Consider the following 18,211-nt stretch of genomic DNA (forward strand, 5'->3'; position numbering starts at 1 on the left):
GGACTTGAAAAGATATTTAGAGGGCTGGAGAGATGATAGATGCTGACTTAATGGTTAAGAGGACCTGGTTTCTGTTCCTAGCACCAAATTGATGCCTACCAAGTGTAACTCCAGGTGTAGGGGATCTGTTGCCCTCTTCTGGCCTCCATAGGCATTGCACATGTGCTGCACTTACATGCAGGCAAAACAAATACAATTTTGAAAAAGGATATTAAATTGCTAATTAGCACACAAAAATATGTTAAAGGTCATTAATCAAATGAGAAATGCAAATCAAGCCACAAGATAGCACTTCAAACTTCACAAGATGGCTGCTATAAAAACAGCAGAAAATGAAACAGCAGAATTTAGAACCTGGTACATTGCTGTAGAGATGCAAAATGATGCACCAGCTATGCAAAACAGTGCAATAGTTCCTTTAAAAATCAGTATAAAAGCCGGGCGTGGTGGTGCACGCCTGTAGTCCCAGCACTTGGGAGGCAGAGGCAGACGGATCTCTGTGAGTTCAAGACCAGCCTGGTCTACACAGTGAATTCCAGGACAGCTGGGGCTACAGGGAGATTTTTTTTTTTTTTAAAAAAAAAAAAAAAAAAAAAAAAATCAGTATAAAAATCACCATGTTTTCTAATCTGCTTCTGTACAGATATGCCCCAAAGAAGCAAAAGCAGGAACTTAACAGTTTCATTCCAGTATCCACAGCAGACTATTGTTCACAATAGTCAAAAAGTAGAAACAACATAAATATAATATGCACAAATAATGGATATCATTCTGGATATCATTCAGCTTTACAAGGGGAATTCTGACAAATGCTATGACACAGATGAATCTTGAAGGCATTATATTTACTAAGCTAGATGTAAAAAGGACAAATATTCTGTGATTTTTACTTATGAGGTACCTATAGCAAGCCAATGGAATGAAAATACAAATCAACAGCAAGAGAAACTACAGGAACACACACAAACGCATAGGCAAACTATGCTCTGCTGAATAATGAATGGGTCACTAAAGAAATCAAGAAAGGGGGCTGGAGAGATTGCTCAGTGGTTAAGAACACTGACTGCTCTTACAGAGCACCTGGGTTCAATTCCCAGCACCCATGTGGTGGCTAACAACCACCTGTAACTCCAGTTCCAGGGGATCCAACACATTCTTCTGACCTCCATGGGCATTGCAAAACATGAGTGTACCTACCTACATGCAGGTATTATACTCATAAAATAGAAATATAAATAAAATACTTTAAGAAAAAAAAAAAAAGAAATCAGGCCAGGAGCGGTGGCACACGCCTTTAATCCCAGTACTCGGGAGGCAGAGGCAGGCGGATCTCTGTGAGTTCAGGGCCAGCCTGGTCTACATAGTGAGTTCCAGGACAGCTGGGGCTACAAAGAGACCCTGTCTCGAAAGACAAAAAAAAAAAAATCAAGGAGGTCCAGACATGGTGGCCCACACCTTAAATCCTAGCACCAGGGAGGCAGAGACAGGTAGATCTCTGTGAAATGAGGCCAGCCTGTTCTACCGAGTAAGTTCCAGGCTAGCTGAGGCTACAGGGAGACCCTGTCTCAAAACAAAACAAAAACAACAGAAAACCCTAAAACATAAAAACAATCAAACAAACCCAGAAATCAGGATCCCCAGAAGGAAATCCCCATTTCTTTAGTTTTCTAATAGTTGAAACTTGTTTATTGTGCCTTCACTGTACGGACAATTTTTATTTTGTGCATATGTGTATGTGTATGGTGCTATTTTATTTTTCTAAGACAGGGCCTTGCTGTTGCTCAGTCTGATCTCAAGTTCTGAGGTTTGCTATGTAGCCTCCACAGCAGCATGTATACTCTGCTGCTTTCAAGAGGTTATTCCTCATATTTTTAAAAAAAATTTATTTTATTTAATTACTTTTAATAATTTATTACTTATTTTATGTGTATGAATGTATTGTCTGCACCCATGTTGTGCAGTGCGCAAGGAGGTCAGAAAAGGGCATTGGATCCCCTGGAATTGGAGCTACAGATAGTTGGTAGCCACCATATTGGTGCTGGGAATCAAACTCAGGTCCTTTTCAAGGACAGTCAGTGCTCTTAACCTCTTAACAGCTGAACCATCTTTCCTGTTCCCTAGAAGAAAGGCTTTTGTCACAGGCAACTGTTTACAATGGTCTCCCATAACTGACCTGAGTTAAGATCCTCTATCCTCCTCTTCCTTACCTGGGTCTGGATGTCGTCCCCAGTGACAATGTTACCCACGGCTCTCAAGGCAGGAGAAGCCACTTTGTAATCATTGTGCCTAGAGAAAGAAGAGCTCATTAGAGGAGGGTCTACTATCATATTCTGCCCTGCTGACCGCCAAGGCTGGCAGCATTCTCTCATTGCTCCAGACGTAAGCGAAGACTGTCAATCTGCTGCTTGTAGATTTTTTTTTTTTTTTAGACAGGGTCTTATTCTGTAGCTCAGGCTGGCCTTCAACTTCTGATTCTCCTGTCAATTACAGCCATGCACCACCACACCAATCTCTGGTTGTAGCTCTTTGGTTTGAATTTGGAGCAGCTTAGGAAACCTCTACCCTCTCTAACTGAGGCCACTCACATCAGAAGTTCTACCAATCTCCGACACACTCCAGAGTCTATGACCGCCTGGATCTTCTCATTGGGGCCATCAGATAGGTAAGAGAGGGCCCAGCAAGCATCTGCGAGCAAGTCTGAGTCGCTGCTGAAGAGTAGGCGAGACAATACAGGCAAACAAGGAGAGACCTGTTGGAAGCAGAGTTAGGAGGACTCATAGGGCAGCAGGTTCTATCAGCTGTATCACTAACCTTAACATTGCTACCCTTCCCTACAAGTAACTCTAAACCCTGGGAATCACTACTGCATTAAACCTGCAGGCCTACCTTTTCACTTTCCCATGTTGGAACACAGGATCACCGACTTCACTGACAATTGCCTTTGAGTTTCCCATGATTTGAGACTCTCAGGGGTCTCCTCAAAACTTAAAAAATTGCTATGATGGAATCTGGCATCACTTACTTACTGGCTAGTAAGCAGCTCTTACCTTTGCGAACTCTGGGGGTGGGTTCTTCCCTCGGCAAAGGTTTGACAGGGCCCAGACTGCATTCCGTGTCATTGTCAGTCGTGTGGACTTTGTAAGGAGCCTGCAGGAACAGCAAAGTTGTACTGGGAGCACTGGTGCCCTAGCATAGAGCTGTTGCTGATAAAGCTAGGGGGCAAATCCAGAGCCCTAAGACTTTAGCAACTATCTCCCCTACCCACCAACCTAACCTAACAGTCATATGTGCAGACCTCTGCAGAGAACCACGGCCAGCTGTGGCTAGTAAACACTTCAGATAATAGGGATTACACAGAGCTTAACACTAACCCGCAAAGTTTTTGTTGTCTGTTGTGTAAGCCAGACTGGTTTTAAACTGGTGATCCTTCTCAGCCTCCTGAGTATTGGGATTATAGGTGTATACAACATGCCTGGCTAGTTTTTTTTAAACGTTTTTATTTGCCTGTACACGTATGTGTGTGGATACCCATAGTACACGTGGAGATCAGAAGAAAACTTGTGGGAGTCAGTTCTCTGCCTCTACCATGTGGGTCTTAGGGATCAAACTCAGGTTGTCAGGCTTGGTAGCAGGCACCTTTACCCACCAAGCCATCTCCATATCCTTCTGGATAATGTTTTTAAGGTGGGACACATTTGTGCTAAGTCTGGGCACAAGTCTCAGACAAGTGTTATCTGTTTAGAAATAGAAGCTGAAGGTCTAGTGAGGGTGTTAACCATGCCATATGATATTCTGTTAATGGTCTAAGTAAATGACAGCTTAGATTGTGGGACTGGGCCCTCTGAGAAACAGTTCACTAATCTCTTCTGGTTTATCAGATGTAGCTTGCAAGTATGTCCAACCTGGCCAAGCATAGTTATGAATGAGACACAACCCAAAATTGTAAACTTACTTAACACATTATGAGATTCTTTTTTTTGGGGGGGGGGCGGTAACTTCTGAGTGGTTTTCAAGAAAATACTGAAAAGCAATGCCGAAAAACTGGACAAACCTGCAAAGGTTGGGAAGGGATGGTAAAGGGGTCTAAGAAGACCCTTCTATGGGGTCTTTTGTATGTGGTATATGCATCTGTTTATGTGGATGTATGCACATGAGTTGGGGGTACATGGGCATATGTGTGAGTATGAGGACAAAGGTCAAGGTTGGTATCTTCCTCTGTCACTTTCCACCTTACTTTTTGAACCCAGAGCTCACTGATTATCTAGGCTGGCTAGCCAATGAGTTTCAGGGATCCAGGTAATTCTACTTTCTCCACTCCCAACCCCCAGCCCCCAGGGCACACACCTGTGCCTGGCACCTAACTTATATGGATGCTGGGGATACAGTCTCAGATCCTTCTGATTTTGATGCAGGCACTTTTTTGACTGAACCATCTCTCTATACCTCATGGGGTCTTTGAGCTATAATTTACAATCAAGCTGTTCAATGGGTTTTACACGAAGGAAATCAATGTCTTCTGTAGAGAAAATTGAGCTTTTCTAGATTGACTAGTCCTGCCCTGGCTCAATAAGGCAGATATGACCAACATGTTACTCTACAGTATAATGAGGTAAAGAAGAATAAGGAAGAATAAGACCTTCACCTACACAGATCCATCTTTTTGAGACAGGGTCTCCCTGGAGGCCGAGCTGACCTGGAACTCCCTCTGTAGACCAGGTTGGCCTTGAACTCAGAGATCTGCCTACCTCTGCCTCCCAAGTGCTGGGATTAAAGGTGTGCACCACCACACCTAGCTAATCTTATTCTTAAAAGATATCTATTTATTTTGGCGATCAGATTACATTTCTAGGGGTTGGAAATACAACTTAATTGATAAAATGCTTGTATGGATGTTCAAAGACCTGTTTAATACTCAGGAAATTAATCCAACCCAACCCAACCCAAGAATGCATTTCTAGACTTTTTGATTTCTCTATTAAAGGATCAAGTAAACTAGCCTCAAATGACCTGCCCCATGGCTGCCCTATAGATGCCCCAGATGCAAGTAATAGTAATTACTCACGTTAACAGAGGATTAAGGATGGAACAATTCAAGACGTAATCTCGGCAAACAGAACTGTCTCCAGCTATGTTTCCCAGAGCCCAGACTGCCTGAAAAGGGATGATGCAACTGTCACCAGTTCATAACCAGAACTACAAAGTACTCACCAGGATGAGAACAATGTCAAGTTAGAGAGACAGAATAAGCTCAAATCATCTCCCTATTGAAATCTTTATCAAGCACTTGTTCTCAATAAATAAGAACATTTCCCCTAGAAGGTGCTGTCATCTGTATTGAAGCCAGAGAAGTCATATGAAGACCTTAGCATCCCTACCGCTGGAAAAGGAGAAAGTGATCATCCTCACTCTCCATTTCCATGCAACTAGTAGAATACTAATTGTACTAATAACTAATTCTCTCACCACCTGTGTGTCCAGTAATTGAATTCGATTCCAACACTAACTCCTAGATTTAGCTCAGATGACACAGGTCAGTCCTATAGAATTATACCCAATTTGGACAACAGTTGCAAGTCTCACTGGCAAGCTTACATTTCTTTCAGCTTAACTCACTAACACTGGAACCACTCAGATAACTTAAAATTATTTGTGTTTACCCAGTTTATTATCAAGGATGTGACTCAGCAAAGGCCAAATGGAAAAGATACCTAGGAAAAGGTATGCAGTGGGGAGGGGAGGCAATTCAGAGATTCTATGCACTCTGCCACCTCCCCATACGTGGATGTGCTCACCAACTGAGAGATTCTCATTGCTCAATAGCATTTATTTATTCAAAACTTTCTGGAAACAGACTAGCCTCAAACTTGCTGTGTATCCAAAGATAACCTTGAACTTCCAATCCTCTTGCTGCTACCTCCCAAGAGCTAGGATTACAGTGTGCTGGGTTTCTGTGGTGCTAGGGATTGAACCCAGGTTTTATTCATGCTAAGCAAACACTCTACTAACTCATCTACAATTCCCAGTTCCTCGTTGTTCATGACTTTTTACAATTCAATCTCCACAGCACTTCCTGCATTTTGAAGAGGTGTAGCTCCAAACTTTCACCCTGTAATCCTGTTCTTGACCATTCTGGTGATTAACCCATCTGAATGCTACCTAACCCTTCTGGATCATTTCTCTATATAAACTCAGGTGTGTTCCAATGGGGCTCCTTGAATAACAAAACATACTTTTATAAATGGAAAAAGTCCAAGGGAATTAAGAGCACCATGCCAAAACCTGGGATAAAACATGTTTTTTTTTTTTTTTTTTGAGACAAGGTCTCCCTGTAGCCCCAGCTGTCCTGGAACTTACTATGTAGAGCAGGGTGGCCTTGAACTCAGAGAGATCTGCCTGCCTCTGCCTCCTGAGTGCTGGGATTAAAGGCGTGCACCACCACGCCCAGCTATTTTAATTTTTTATGTGTATGTGTATTGCTTGTGTGTAGGTAAGTGCACCCCTGTTGTGCAATGCCCTCGGGGGACAGAAGAAGCTGCCGATCCCCTGGAACTGGAATTACGGACAGTTGTTAGGTGCCGTGTGGGTGCTGGGATTTGAACCGGGGTCTTCTCCAAGAACAACCAGTGTTCTTAACCGCTGAGCCATCTCTCCAGCCCCCAAAACATGTCTTTTTATTTTACTGTCAGTACCATAAAAAATTTTGCCAAATCTGAGCATTACCTGTTCTTGTACATCTTCAAAGTCTGAATTAAGCAGCTCTATAAAAATGGGGACAGCCCCTGCTTCAATGACAATTTTAGTCTGCTGAGAGGTTCCAGAGGCAATGTTTGTTAGAGCCCAGGCAGCTTCAAACTGAAAGTGAAATTAAGCCATGATTGAGAGGTCATTTTATAAGGAGTTGCCATTCCCACCAGCTGCCTCAAAACACTCTTTTTTTTTTTTTTTTTCCTGGTCTTTTTGAGACAGGGTCTCCCTGTAGCCCCGGCTAGCCTTGAACTCACTATGTAGACCAGGCTTGCCTCTGCCTCTCAAGTGCTGGGATTAAAGGCATGCACCACCACGCCAGACCTGTTATCTTTGCTTTTAGACAGGGTCTCACCTCACTATGTAGCCCTGACTTACAACTCACTATGTAGGCCAGGCTGATCATTTCTGCTTCTCAAGTGCTGGAGTTAAAGGTGTGTACCACAATGCCAGGCATATTCCAGTATCTTTGAAGTTAAAACTCTCTTCCTTCCTTGTTTTGAGATAAGATCTTACTATGTAGCCCAGGTTGGCAATAAACCTTTGGCCACCACCATCTTGCCCTAGCCTCTTGAGTGCTGGAATTACAGATGTGTGTTGCCACACCTAAGTTAGGTGTTTTTAATTGACACCACTTTTTTCATCATGTACAATACTTTGTAGAATGGTTAAACTCAGCTAATTAACAAATACATTACCTCACATAGCTATTGAAATTTTTTTTTTTTTTCTTAATGTGGGGGTTTGTGTATGTGAGTGAAGAGCTCATAGAGGTCAGATGAAGGCATCAGGGCCCCTTGGAGCTAGAGTTACAAGGAGGTTGCGAATGACCTGATATGGGTGCTAGGAACCAAATTCAGGTCCTCTGTAAGAGCAGTATGTGCTCTTAACCATGGAGCCAGCTCTCTAGTTTCCATTATTAATTTAAAAAAAATTTATAACATTTCTTTATTTTGTTTGTGAACATGCTATGGCGTGAGCGTGTAGGTAGAGGACAACTTACAGGAATCACTTCTCTCTACCCAACATGTGGGTCCTGGTTATCAAACTTGGGCTGTCAATCTTGGTGACAAGCACCTTAACCCACTGAGCCAGTTCACTGGCCCTGGGATTGGTTTTAAGGAAGATATTTCAGCTCTCTACTTTGCAGCTAAAATGTCTGAGGCAACTGACATAATATGCTTCCTCATATTATTCTATTTCCCAAAAGATATGCCTGCAGAAATAACCTACTATAATTTCTTGGATGAAAAGCTTTCACCTGGTCACCACATTCCTTAGTTTTTACCTGCAATGTACAGTTCTCATTCCTCTTCAGAAACTCTACAAAGCGATCAACTACCCCTGGAGTGTTGATAACTTCATCTATTGGAGGACTTGGTTCTAGAAGGAGACAGGAAAAAGATGAAAAGTCTAGAAAGGCTTTTGCTGATCCAGTCACACAATTCTAGATGCTTCCGACCACCTTACAAACATTTCAAAACTCCCTTCTGCTTATCTATGAACTGCACAGATTGGCATGTTACAACATAGGAGCCAATCCTATTGTAGGTATGCTCACTAAATGTGAGCCTAACAGAAAGAGAGAACAAAGTCCAAGGAATGAGCAACCTCAACACACAGTCTTCACAGTGTCCTTCTAAGAAAGACCACTGCTCTCTTCTTGGGAGAAATGCTCAGTATACTATGGTAAGAGGTGTTTGGTTTCTGCAAACCAAACACAGGTTTTGCACATCATACACAAATTTTTTTACAGAGCAACTACTGTGTACTACATAGATTCAAGTATGAAGGATATAGCAGGAAATAAAACCCAAAGTCCTGCTGTCACAGAACTTAATTGTAGTGGGGAGACAGTTTTTTTTTTTTTTTTAGAAAGTAGTAAGTACAGTCTTCCCTCTGCTTTGCTTTCCACATTCTATCAACAGCTCATTAAAAATATTAACAGTTGGGCATAGTGGTGGGTGTATGACTATAACCCCAGCACTTGGTAGGCGGAGCAATAGGCTGAGGCAGGAGGATCTTGAGTTCAAGTTTAATGGGACAGTATCTCAAAAACACAAATAATGGGGCTAGAGAGATGGCTCAGCAGTTAAGAGCACTGACTGCTCTTGCAGAGGACCTGGGTTCGATTCCCAGCACCCACATGGCAGCTATGAACAGTCCTTAACTCCAGTTTCAGGGGAATCCAAAGCCCTCTTCTGGCCTCCGTGGCATTGCACGACACGGGTGCACTCACATACATGCAGGCAATACAGTAATACACATAAAATAAAAATAATAAATAAAATGCCAGGCTTGGTGGCGCATGCCTTTAATCCCAGCACTTGGGAGGCAGAGGCAGGTGGATCTTTGTGAGTTCGAGGCCAGCCTGGTCTATATAGTGAGTTCCAGGACAGCTGGGGCTACAAGGAGACCCAGTCTCAATAAAGATAAAAAAAAAAAACCAAAAAAACCCCCCACAAATAACAAAAGCAAAAAAGAGTTGGATTGGAACAGGCTCCCCCCTCCCTTATTTTCTAAACAATACACTGTAACAAATAGAGGCTGATACAAGAAAAAAAAAGTAAAAAGAAAATAAATATCCAGGTGTGATGGCCCATGCCTTTAGTCCAGCGTTTGGGAGGCAGAGGCAGGCAGATCTCTGCAAGTTCACGGTCATCTTGACCTACATAGTGAGTTCCAGGTCAGCTAGGGCTACAGGGAGACCCTGTCTCAAAAAGACCAAAAAAAAAAAAAAAGAAAAAAGAAATTTTAAAAAAGGAACAAATAAAAAAAGGAACAAAAGGCATGTATAACTGGGACTGGAGAAATGGCTCACCAGTTAAAAACACTTGCTGCTCTTACAGAGGACCCAGGTTTAGGCCCTAGCAGCCACATGACAGCTCAAAACCATCAGTAACCTACATCAGTCTCCTACAGGGAGACCCTGCTTCAAAAAGACAAAAAATAAAAAAATAAAATGAAAAAGAAGGTGTAACTGGGGGTTGGAGAGATGACTCAGCAGTTAAGAGCATATACTGCTATGCCAGGCGTGGTGGACCAGGCCTTTAGACCCAGCACTTGGGAGGCAGAGGTGGGAGGATCTCTGTGGGTTCTAGGCCAGCCTGATCTACATGGTAAGTTCCAGACTAGCTGGGGCTATAGGGAGACCCTGTCTCAAAAAACAAAAGAAAAAAAAACAAAACCAAAAAAACAAACCCAAAACAACAAAAAGACACAAAAGAGTGTATACTGCTCTTGCAGAGGACCTGAGTTCCATCCCCAGCATGCATGTCAGGTAGCTCACAACTGACTGTTAACTCCAGCTTCAGGGGATCCGACAGCCTCTTCTGGTCTCTCTTGTGCAACCACACTCATGTAGCGTACACATATAAAGGCATACATGACATTTTTTTCAAATCTTAAAAAAAAAGTCGTAACTGAAGGAGGTGCTGAACAGATGTCCTGGGAGCAGAGGATATTAGACAGAGGAAGTATCAAGTGGAAAATGGGAATGTGCCTAGCTTATTCAAGGAAAGCCTGGCTAATACAGAGTAGAATGAGCACTAGTAGATGAAGGCAGTAAAGGAAACAAGAGGCCAAACCATAAAGCACCTCTCTGAGAAGAACCAGGCTTGATACCTTTGGAGAGCAGTTTCCGGAATTTCTGTGTGGTTGCTAACTGCAAGTCAGAATCATCAGAAAAGAGCATCTCCACCATCTCTCTTGTGATCACACTCTCCTAGAATATAAAATAGGCTTATGACCTTGCAAATCAGTACCATAGCCAGATGAGAGCAAATAACCCTGCTTGCGAAGACTCTCAGATAAAAGGATAGTATTAACAGATCTGGGTGAGGGGTATTTAATCCATGCCTGCTTCAGATGGAAATATGTGAAAGTGATCCCTAATCTGTGATGTAGCTGATTAACTTCCCCTAAATGTTTCTTCAGGTGTTTCCATCAGAAATGATTCCATGTTGACTGTTTAAGCCGATCATCTACAGAAGGGCAAGGAAGAGCTTAACACTATTGGAAAAGCTCTAGATGACATGAACCATGCATGTTCTGCTGAGAAGGAGTTGTGTCCCATGCCTTCCAGGGCTTACCCCAGTTGTAGAGCTCACATAGGAGTCCATCAGCAGACTATCAAACATGGCAGGTTCTTCATTAATCAGCTCCACATTTCTCCGTTTAAAAAGCTGAAAGTACAATAGTGAGACAGAAATACTCACAGAACCAAATTAAATAAGCTATACTACAACAAAACTACACAACAACAAAGGACAGGAAACACTTGAGTGAGGAAATGAGGCCCAGCTTCATGAATGGAAGCACATTCAACAGCTATACTTTCTGTATTACATTTTTGTTGTTGTTGTTGATCTTTTTGAGACAGGGTCTCCCTGAAGCCCCAGCTCAGCTGACCTGGAACTCACTATGTAGGCTGGCCTTGAACTCAACCTGTTTCTGCCTCGCAAGTGCTGGGATTGAAGCTGTGTGCCACCATGCCTGGCACATTTATTCATTTTTGTCTATCGCTTTTTTTTTGTCTTTTTGAGACAGGGTCTCCCTGTAGCCCCAGCTGGCCTGGAACTCACTATGGAGACCAGGCTGGCCTCGAACTTACAAAGATCCGCCTGCCTCTGCCTCCCAAGTGCTGGGATTAAAGGCATGCGCCAGCTTCTCTATCTCTTTTTTGAGGCAGGGTCTCCCTACAGGGAGAGGCCAGCAGAGGCAGCTGGCCTCTGCCTCTGGACTGCTAGGATTACAGGCATGTACCACTGTGCCCAGGTACAAATATTAAAAAAAAAATTTTTTTGAGACAGGGTCTCCCTGTAGCCCCAGCTGGCCTGGAACTCACTGTGTAGACCAGGCTGGCCTTGATCTCACATAGCCTGCCTCTACCTCCAGTGCTGGGCTTGATTAAAAAGGGTGTGTGGGGCTGGAGAAATGGCTTAGCAGTTAAGAACACTGGTTGTTCTTGCAGAAGACCCAGGTTTGAATCCTAGCACCCACATGGCAGCTAACAACTGTCTGTAACTCCAGTCCCAGGGGATCCAACAGCCTCTTCTGACCTCCACGGGCATTGCACGACATGGGTGCGCTTACCTACAAGCAAGCAATACACGCATACACATAAAATAAAAATAATAAATTTAAAAAAAGTTAGAAAGTTAAAAAAATAAATAAAAAGGGTGTGTGTTACCACACCAAGACCCGTTTACACTTTTCGTGAACATATGTAGATTTCTTTGCACTTTGTGCAACTGACATGGGTACAAAGGCTTTGAAAAAGGTGAGCAAAAGCAGATTATATTACTGAATCTAGAGCTGAGCAACAAGCACCATTGGTGGTGTTATGGAGCGGGGCTGAGATGGTGAAACAACAGTCTCAATCTTAGGTAAACTTAATAAAATAAGACTCCCGTCTAGAGAGATGGCTCACTGGTAAAGACTCCTTACTGCTCTTGCAAAGGACCAGGGTTCAGTTCCCAAAACCACCACGACATCTAACAACCTTCTGTAACTCCATGTGGTGTACTTAAATACATGCAGCAAAACATTCATATATATAAAATAAAAATAAATACATCAAAAAAAAACACCAAACAAACCCAGAAGGTGGCCCAGTGTGGCTACTAAGCTCTTAATAGCCAGGCTAAACACTGACTTCAGTATAAATAAGACAAAAAGGCACAAGGCTGCTGGGGAAGAAGAGTCCTTTCCTTCAGCGTGTAGCCACTGCTAAGCTGTCCAGGCACTCCAGTAAACAACCAAACGACATTCATGTAAACATCCCTGAATAAACTCAGTGGGTCATTTTTAAAAAAAAAAAAAAAGACATGAAAGCTAGCAGGGAGGACTTGTTGCAAAGATGGGGTTCAGCAGGAGTGTGGTAAGAGAAGATGAGTTAATATGATTAAAATATATTATGTATAAGCATGGAATTGTAAAAGAATAAATTAAAAATATTTCAACATTTTCTGAAAGATTTTTATTTTTAAACATTTCTGTATGTATTATCTGTGTATATCCATGAGTGTGGGTGCCCATGGAGGCCAGAGGTGTCAGATCCTCTGGGGTTGGAGTTACAAGAGGTTGTAAGCTACCTGATATGGGTTCTGGGAAACTCAGGACCTCTGAAAGAACATTACCTGCTCTTCTGAGCTATCTCTCCAGCCTCTAAAAAATTTTTTGTTTGTTTTTTGTTTCTTTGAGACAGGGTCTCCTGTAGCTCCAGCTTGCCTTGAACTCAGAGTCTGCCTGTCTCTGCCTCCTGAGTGGTAGGATTAAACAAGCACATCATCATGCCCTGCCATAAAAAAATTTTTTTTTAAAGATGAAAAAAGGGGCTAGAGAGATAGCTCAGTGCTTAAGAACACATACTGCTCTTGCAGAAGATCTGAGGTTCAGTTCCCAGCACCCATGTTGTATGTCTCACAGCAACCTGTAACTCTAGCTCCAGGTTATCTGCCACCCTCTTCTGGCTTCGAAGGGGACTACACTCACATGCACAAACCCACACACAGATAAACACATATACATAATTTAAAAGAAAAAAAATTCAGATCTGGAGAAATGGCTTAGCAGTTGGGAACACTGATCTTGCAGAGGACTCTGGGCTTGGTTCCCAGTGTCCACATGGCAGCTAACAACTGTTCCTTAACTCCAGTTCCAGGGGATCCACTGCCATTTTCTGGCCTCCACAGGCATTGACACATGGGTGCCCTTACACGCATGTAGGCATAACACTCACACATTTTTAGCAGGCTCCAGGTTTACTGAGACCCCGTCTCAAAAAATAAGGTGGGAGCTATTGGGAAAGACATTCAATATCAACCTCTGGTACACACATGTGTACATGTACTTATACATATGCATAACCCCACTTCCACCAAAAAAATAAAAAATAAAAAAATAAAAAAATAAAAAAGGAAGTCCATGATTGGGCTGCCAATTAACTTGTCTAGTTTCCCTGTTAGTGTGTTTGAGAATACTCTGTTTGACTCACTTGTTGCTCGCGCTTCTGCTTCCGGAGCTGAATGCCCTCTTCCTCTCTTCTTCGTCTCATTTCCTCAGGGTTTAAGGCATTGTTCTTATAGCTCTTCATTCGATAATTGTCTTTTCCTGGGCTTGCCATGGTCTCTACAAGGGAAGACATGAACATATTGTCAGAGACTCACTCAGAGAGCAGCATCCCTTATCACTGTGCTGTCATCCCTGCTCATGCTCCATTGTCCCCTACTCCAGGGGGATGACACCCTTTCTAGGAGTAATCTCACTAACCACACCTCACATCTCTTTGGCTATCCCAAACCAACACACATGAGCATACATACAGTCTCTTTAATCATACGTAATAAGCTTGTTGCATAGGTGATATTATATTGGTATAGGTACAGTAGTAGTTAAAGGTGTGGCTCCTTGAGTCATACTGTCTGGGCTCAAATCCTGGCTCTTTCACTTGTTACCTGAACATTGGGTAAGTTCTGTTAACTTCCATATTTCAGGACTTATCTTTAAAACGGTCTCAATAGGCAGGTGTAGTAGCACACTTGGAGGTAAAGGCAGGTAGATCTCTGTGAGACTGAGGCCAGCCTGGTCTACATGGCAAGTTCTAGGCCAAGTAGGGCCATAGGGTGACCCTATCTCAAAAAGACTAACACAAAAACAAACCAATCAGTCTCATAATAGTTCCTACTTTATTGAGTAGTTACAGACTGAATAACCCTATCTAAAATGAATAGGAAAAAGGCTTAGGATTTCAAAATTTTCAATATTTAACCCCTATAAGGATTAAATAAGTTAATATATTTCAACTATTACTAAGAGCTAAGTTCTAGGGCAAATGCTTAAAAGTCCTCATCACCTGCATTTCACAAGAAAGAAAACAATTATAAATTCAGGTGTTACTGATGAGTAAAATACAACACAGACCTTTAACCCTATTACTAAACCTAAGAAGCAGAGCATCATCAGTATTCCTCAATCATCTAGCTGTGGGCACTTCCCTACCTTAGGTGCCCTCATACCACCCCTATAACAACCAAAAGATAAACTGTCATATTCTGTTTTCAGTCACAAATATGCACATCCATAAATACTATATATACTTAATACTTGTGTTGAGTCTTCTGAAAAGGGTTCTGTACCTACAAAATGAACACTAGAAATGTAAATAGGTAAATACAAAATATCATTTCCTGCACATAATTATCTTTAATGCTAATAAACCAACAATAAAATACAATTATCTTTTTTTTTTTTTTTCTTTTTGAGACAGGGTCTCCCTGCAGTCCCAGCTGACCTGAACTCACTATGTAAGACCAGGCTGGCCTTGAACTCACAAGGATCTGCTTGCCTCTGCCTCCTGAGTGCTGGGATTAAAGGCGAGCGCCACCACGCCCGGCTAGGTACAATTACTTTTTAAAGGTCTAAAAAGGAAGCAAGGCCAGGTGTGGTAATCAGAGGAATCTCTGAGTTTGAGGTCAGTGTCGTCTACAAAGGAAGTTCCAGGGTTACAAAGTGAGACCCTCTCTCAAAAAGCAAACAAGCAGGGCTAAAGAGATGGCTCAGTGGCTAAGAATACTTGCTGTTTCTTCGAGAGTACATGGGTTTGATTCCCAGCACCCATCCCATATGGCAGCTAACAGCTGTATGTAACTCCAGTTTCAGGGAAACCAACATCCTCTTCTCACCTCTGTGTGCATTGCATGCATGTGATGTACTTACATATGAGCAGGCAAAACAATCATAAACATAAAATATTTATTTTATTATTTTTTAAAAATTATTTTTATTTTATGTATACAAGTGTATCTGCATGTATGTGAGTGCACCCGTGTCCTGAAATACCGCGGAGGTCAGAAGAGGGCTTCGGATTCCCCTGGAACTGGAGTTAAGGACAGTTCATAGCCACCACATAAAATATTTCTTAAAAAAACAAAAAATGGGCTGGAGAGATGGCTCAGCAGTTAAGAGCCCTGACTGCTCTTGCAGAGGCCCTGGGATCGATTCCCAGCACCCACATGGTGGCTGTGAACCGTCCTTAACTCCAGTTCCAGGGGAATCTGAAGCCCTCTTCTGACCTCCGCAGCATTTCCCGACATGGGTGCCCTCACATATATGCAGGCAATACACCCATACACATAAAAAAAAAAAAAAAGCTGGGCGTGGTGGTGCATGCCTTTAATCCCAACACTTGGGAGGCAGAGTCAGGTGGATCTCTGTGAGTTCAAGGCCAGCCTGGTCTACATAGTGAGTTCCAGGACAGCTGGGGCTACAGGGAGACCCTGCCTTAAAACAAAAAACAAAAAACAAAAAACAAGCAAGTAAGCAAACAAACCAAAAAAAAAAAAAAGCTGGGCATGGTGGTCCATATCTTCAATCCCAGTACTCAGGAGGCAGGTGGATCTCGATGATATTGAGGCTTGCCTGGCCTACAAATTCCGGGGCAGCTAGAGCTACAGGGAGACCCTGTCTCAAAAACACAAAATGAAAAAACAAAAAACAAAAAAGAAAAGGAAGGAAAGCAGAGAGACAGTGAGATGGCTCAGCAGATAAAGGCACTTGACATCAACTTGAGTTTGATACCTAGAGCCCACATAGGAGAGATTGACTCCTGCAAGTTGTCCTCTGATAGCTGCATAGAGACTATGACAGGTATATGTACATATATTGACACAATTAAAAAAAGTAATGTAGGGGCTGGAGAGATGGCTCAGTGGTTAAGAACACTGGCTGTTCTTGCAGAAGACCTGGATTCAAATCCCAGCACCCACATGGCAGCTAGCAACTGTCCGTAACTCCAGTTCAAAGGGATCTGATGGCCTCTTCTGACCTCTGTGGGCATTGCACAACACGGGTACACTTACATATGAGCAAGCAATACAAGCATACACATAAAATAAAAATAATTTTTAAAAAAATGTAGGGGCTAGAGCAATGGCTCAGCAGCTAAAAGCACTAGCTGTTCTTGCAGAGAACCCAGGTTCAGTTCCCAGTAACAACATAGTGGCTAAAAACTGTCTGTAACTCCAGTTCAAAGGGATCCGATGTCCTCTTCTGGCCTCCACAGGTACCACATATATGTGGTGTACTTAAATACATGCAGGCACACATTCATAACACATAAATAAAAACTGAACTAGGCGGCTGGGTGTGGTGGCACACGCCTTTAATCCCAGCACTTGGGAGGCAGAGGCAGGTGGATCTTTGTGAGTTCGAGGCCAGCCTGGTCTACGTAGTGAGTTCCAGGCCAGCTGGGGCTATAGGGAGACCCTGTCTCAAAAAGACCAAAGAAAGAAAGAAAGAGAGAGAGAGAGAGAGATTACAAAATAGCTAAAGCTGTTTTAAGAAAGAAAAAAAAGAAAGAAAGAAAGAAATTCTAAAGATGCCAAAGTTCTGGACCTGAGGAGAAATGGACTGATGCAGAGAAGACAGAAGCAAGCAGTCTCTCTGAGAGCCATTGGCAAAGCCCAAGCAATTCACTGTTTAAACACAAGCATGTTCCAAGAACTGCAGTGGTCTCCCCACAGGGTTCCCGGGCATCACAGTGCCTGAAGACTAGAGACAGAGGTGAGACTATGAAAGGCAAGATTGTGGAATGCTGCCCCTTATTACCTGACACATAGTTTTTCATGACTGAGCCTGTGCTGTCCCAGAGGCTGTCCTCTCCCCTGGGCAGAGGTGACAGTTAAACTGAAAGAGGAACCACACTGCTTTAGTTACCATGGTGATAAGAAACTATCACAAACATCTACTTATGACTTCACTGGAGAAGCAGGCAGGAAAGAATAATTTAGAAGCTTAACATCTGCAGAAGCACATCAGGGAAAGGCATTACTAAAAAGGACACTTTACTTGTTCTTTCTTGCTTCAGAGTATCCCTGTTCACAAATGACACCTGATTTCCAGGAATCTAGCTCCACAATACAAAATTTTCTATTACACTAAATGTTCTTGCTAGGTATTGTGGCACACGCCTTTTAATTCCAACACTTAGAAGGTAGTGGCAGGCAGATCTCTGTAACATTGGGGCTAGACTAGTCTACATAGTGAGTTCCAGGCCAGCTGAGGTTACAGGGACACCCTGTCTTAAAAAGACCAAAACCAACCAACCAAAAACCAAACCAAAAAAACCCCTAAATTCTCTTACTACACCAAAAGTCTAACCAACCAAAATCTAAAGAAAATTATGTGTGCCAACACCTACAACATCAGAATAATCAAATAAAAAATTCCTTAATAATGCTGGGACTTGAAGTGTGGGACGATAATACCCAATATACAAGAGATGGATTAATAAATCCAAACATTTCAAATATGTTCTTTCAAAAGGTAGCTTGGGTTCTTACTAAAGAGGTAACAAAAAAGATGGGCTTAAATCTTATCTGTCTTCTCTCAGGTCCACTAGTAATTCCTATGAAAGAATAGCAAATATTTTATTTATTTATTTATTTATTTATTTATTTATTTATTT

At 42.4% G+C, this 18,211-nt stretch overlaps 1 protein-coding gene across 4 annotated transcripts in view; it reads right to left on the reverse strand.

The window, feature by feature from the left end:
• Positions 1 to 18,211, reverse strand: part of Kpna6 (karyopherin subunit alpha 6) — a 48,224-nt gene that overhangs the window by 10,454 nt on the left and 19,559 nt on the right. For 3 of the 4 annotated variants that reach the window (XM_008848073.2, XM_029553581.1, XM_029553579.1), the window contains exons 2-10: positions 13,742 to 13,875; positions 10,836 to 10,928; positions 10,369 to 10,468; positions 8,033 to 8,127; positions 6,721 to 6,852; positions 5,063 to 5,151; positions 3,048 to 3,147; positions 2,586 to 2,749; positions 2,208 to 2,286 (exon numbers count right to left, since the gene is read on the reverse strand). In XM_008848073.2, coding sequence (XP_008846295.1) covers positions 2,208 to 2,286; positions 2,586 to 2,749; positions 3,048 to 3,147; positions 5,063 to 5,151; positions 6,721 to 6,852; positions 8,033 to 8,127; positions 10,369 to 10,468; positions 10,836 to 10,928; positions 13,742 to 13,875 — 986 coding nt within the window. Of the gene's footprint in view, positions 1 to 2,207; positions 2,287 to 2,585; positions 2,750 to 3,047; positions 3,148 to 5,062; positions 5,152 to 6,720; positions 6,853 to 8,032; positions 8,128 to 10,368; positions 10,469 to 10,835; positions 10,929 to 13,741; positions 13,876 to 17,352; positions 17,394 to 18,211 lie in introns of those variants that run through there. The other variant, XM_029553574.1, reaches the window with a different exon arrangement.

Source organism: Nannospalax galili, unplaced genomic scaffold, assembly GCF_000622305.1.
Source record: "Nannospalax galili isolate Female #2095 unplaced genomic scaffold, S.galili_v1.0 scaffold111, whole genome shotgun sequence".
Classification (NCBI taxonomy): Eukaryota; Metazoa; Chordata; class Mammalia; order Rodentia; family Spalacidae; genus Nannospalax; species Nannospalax galili.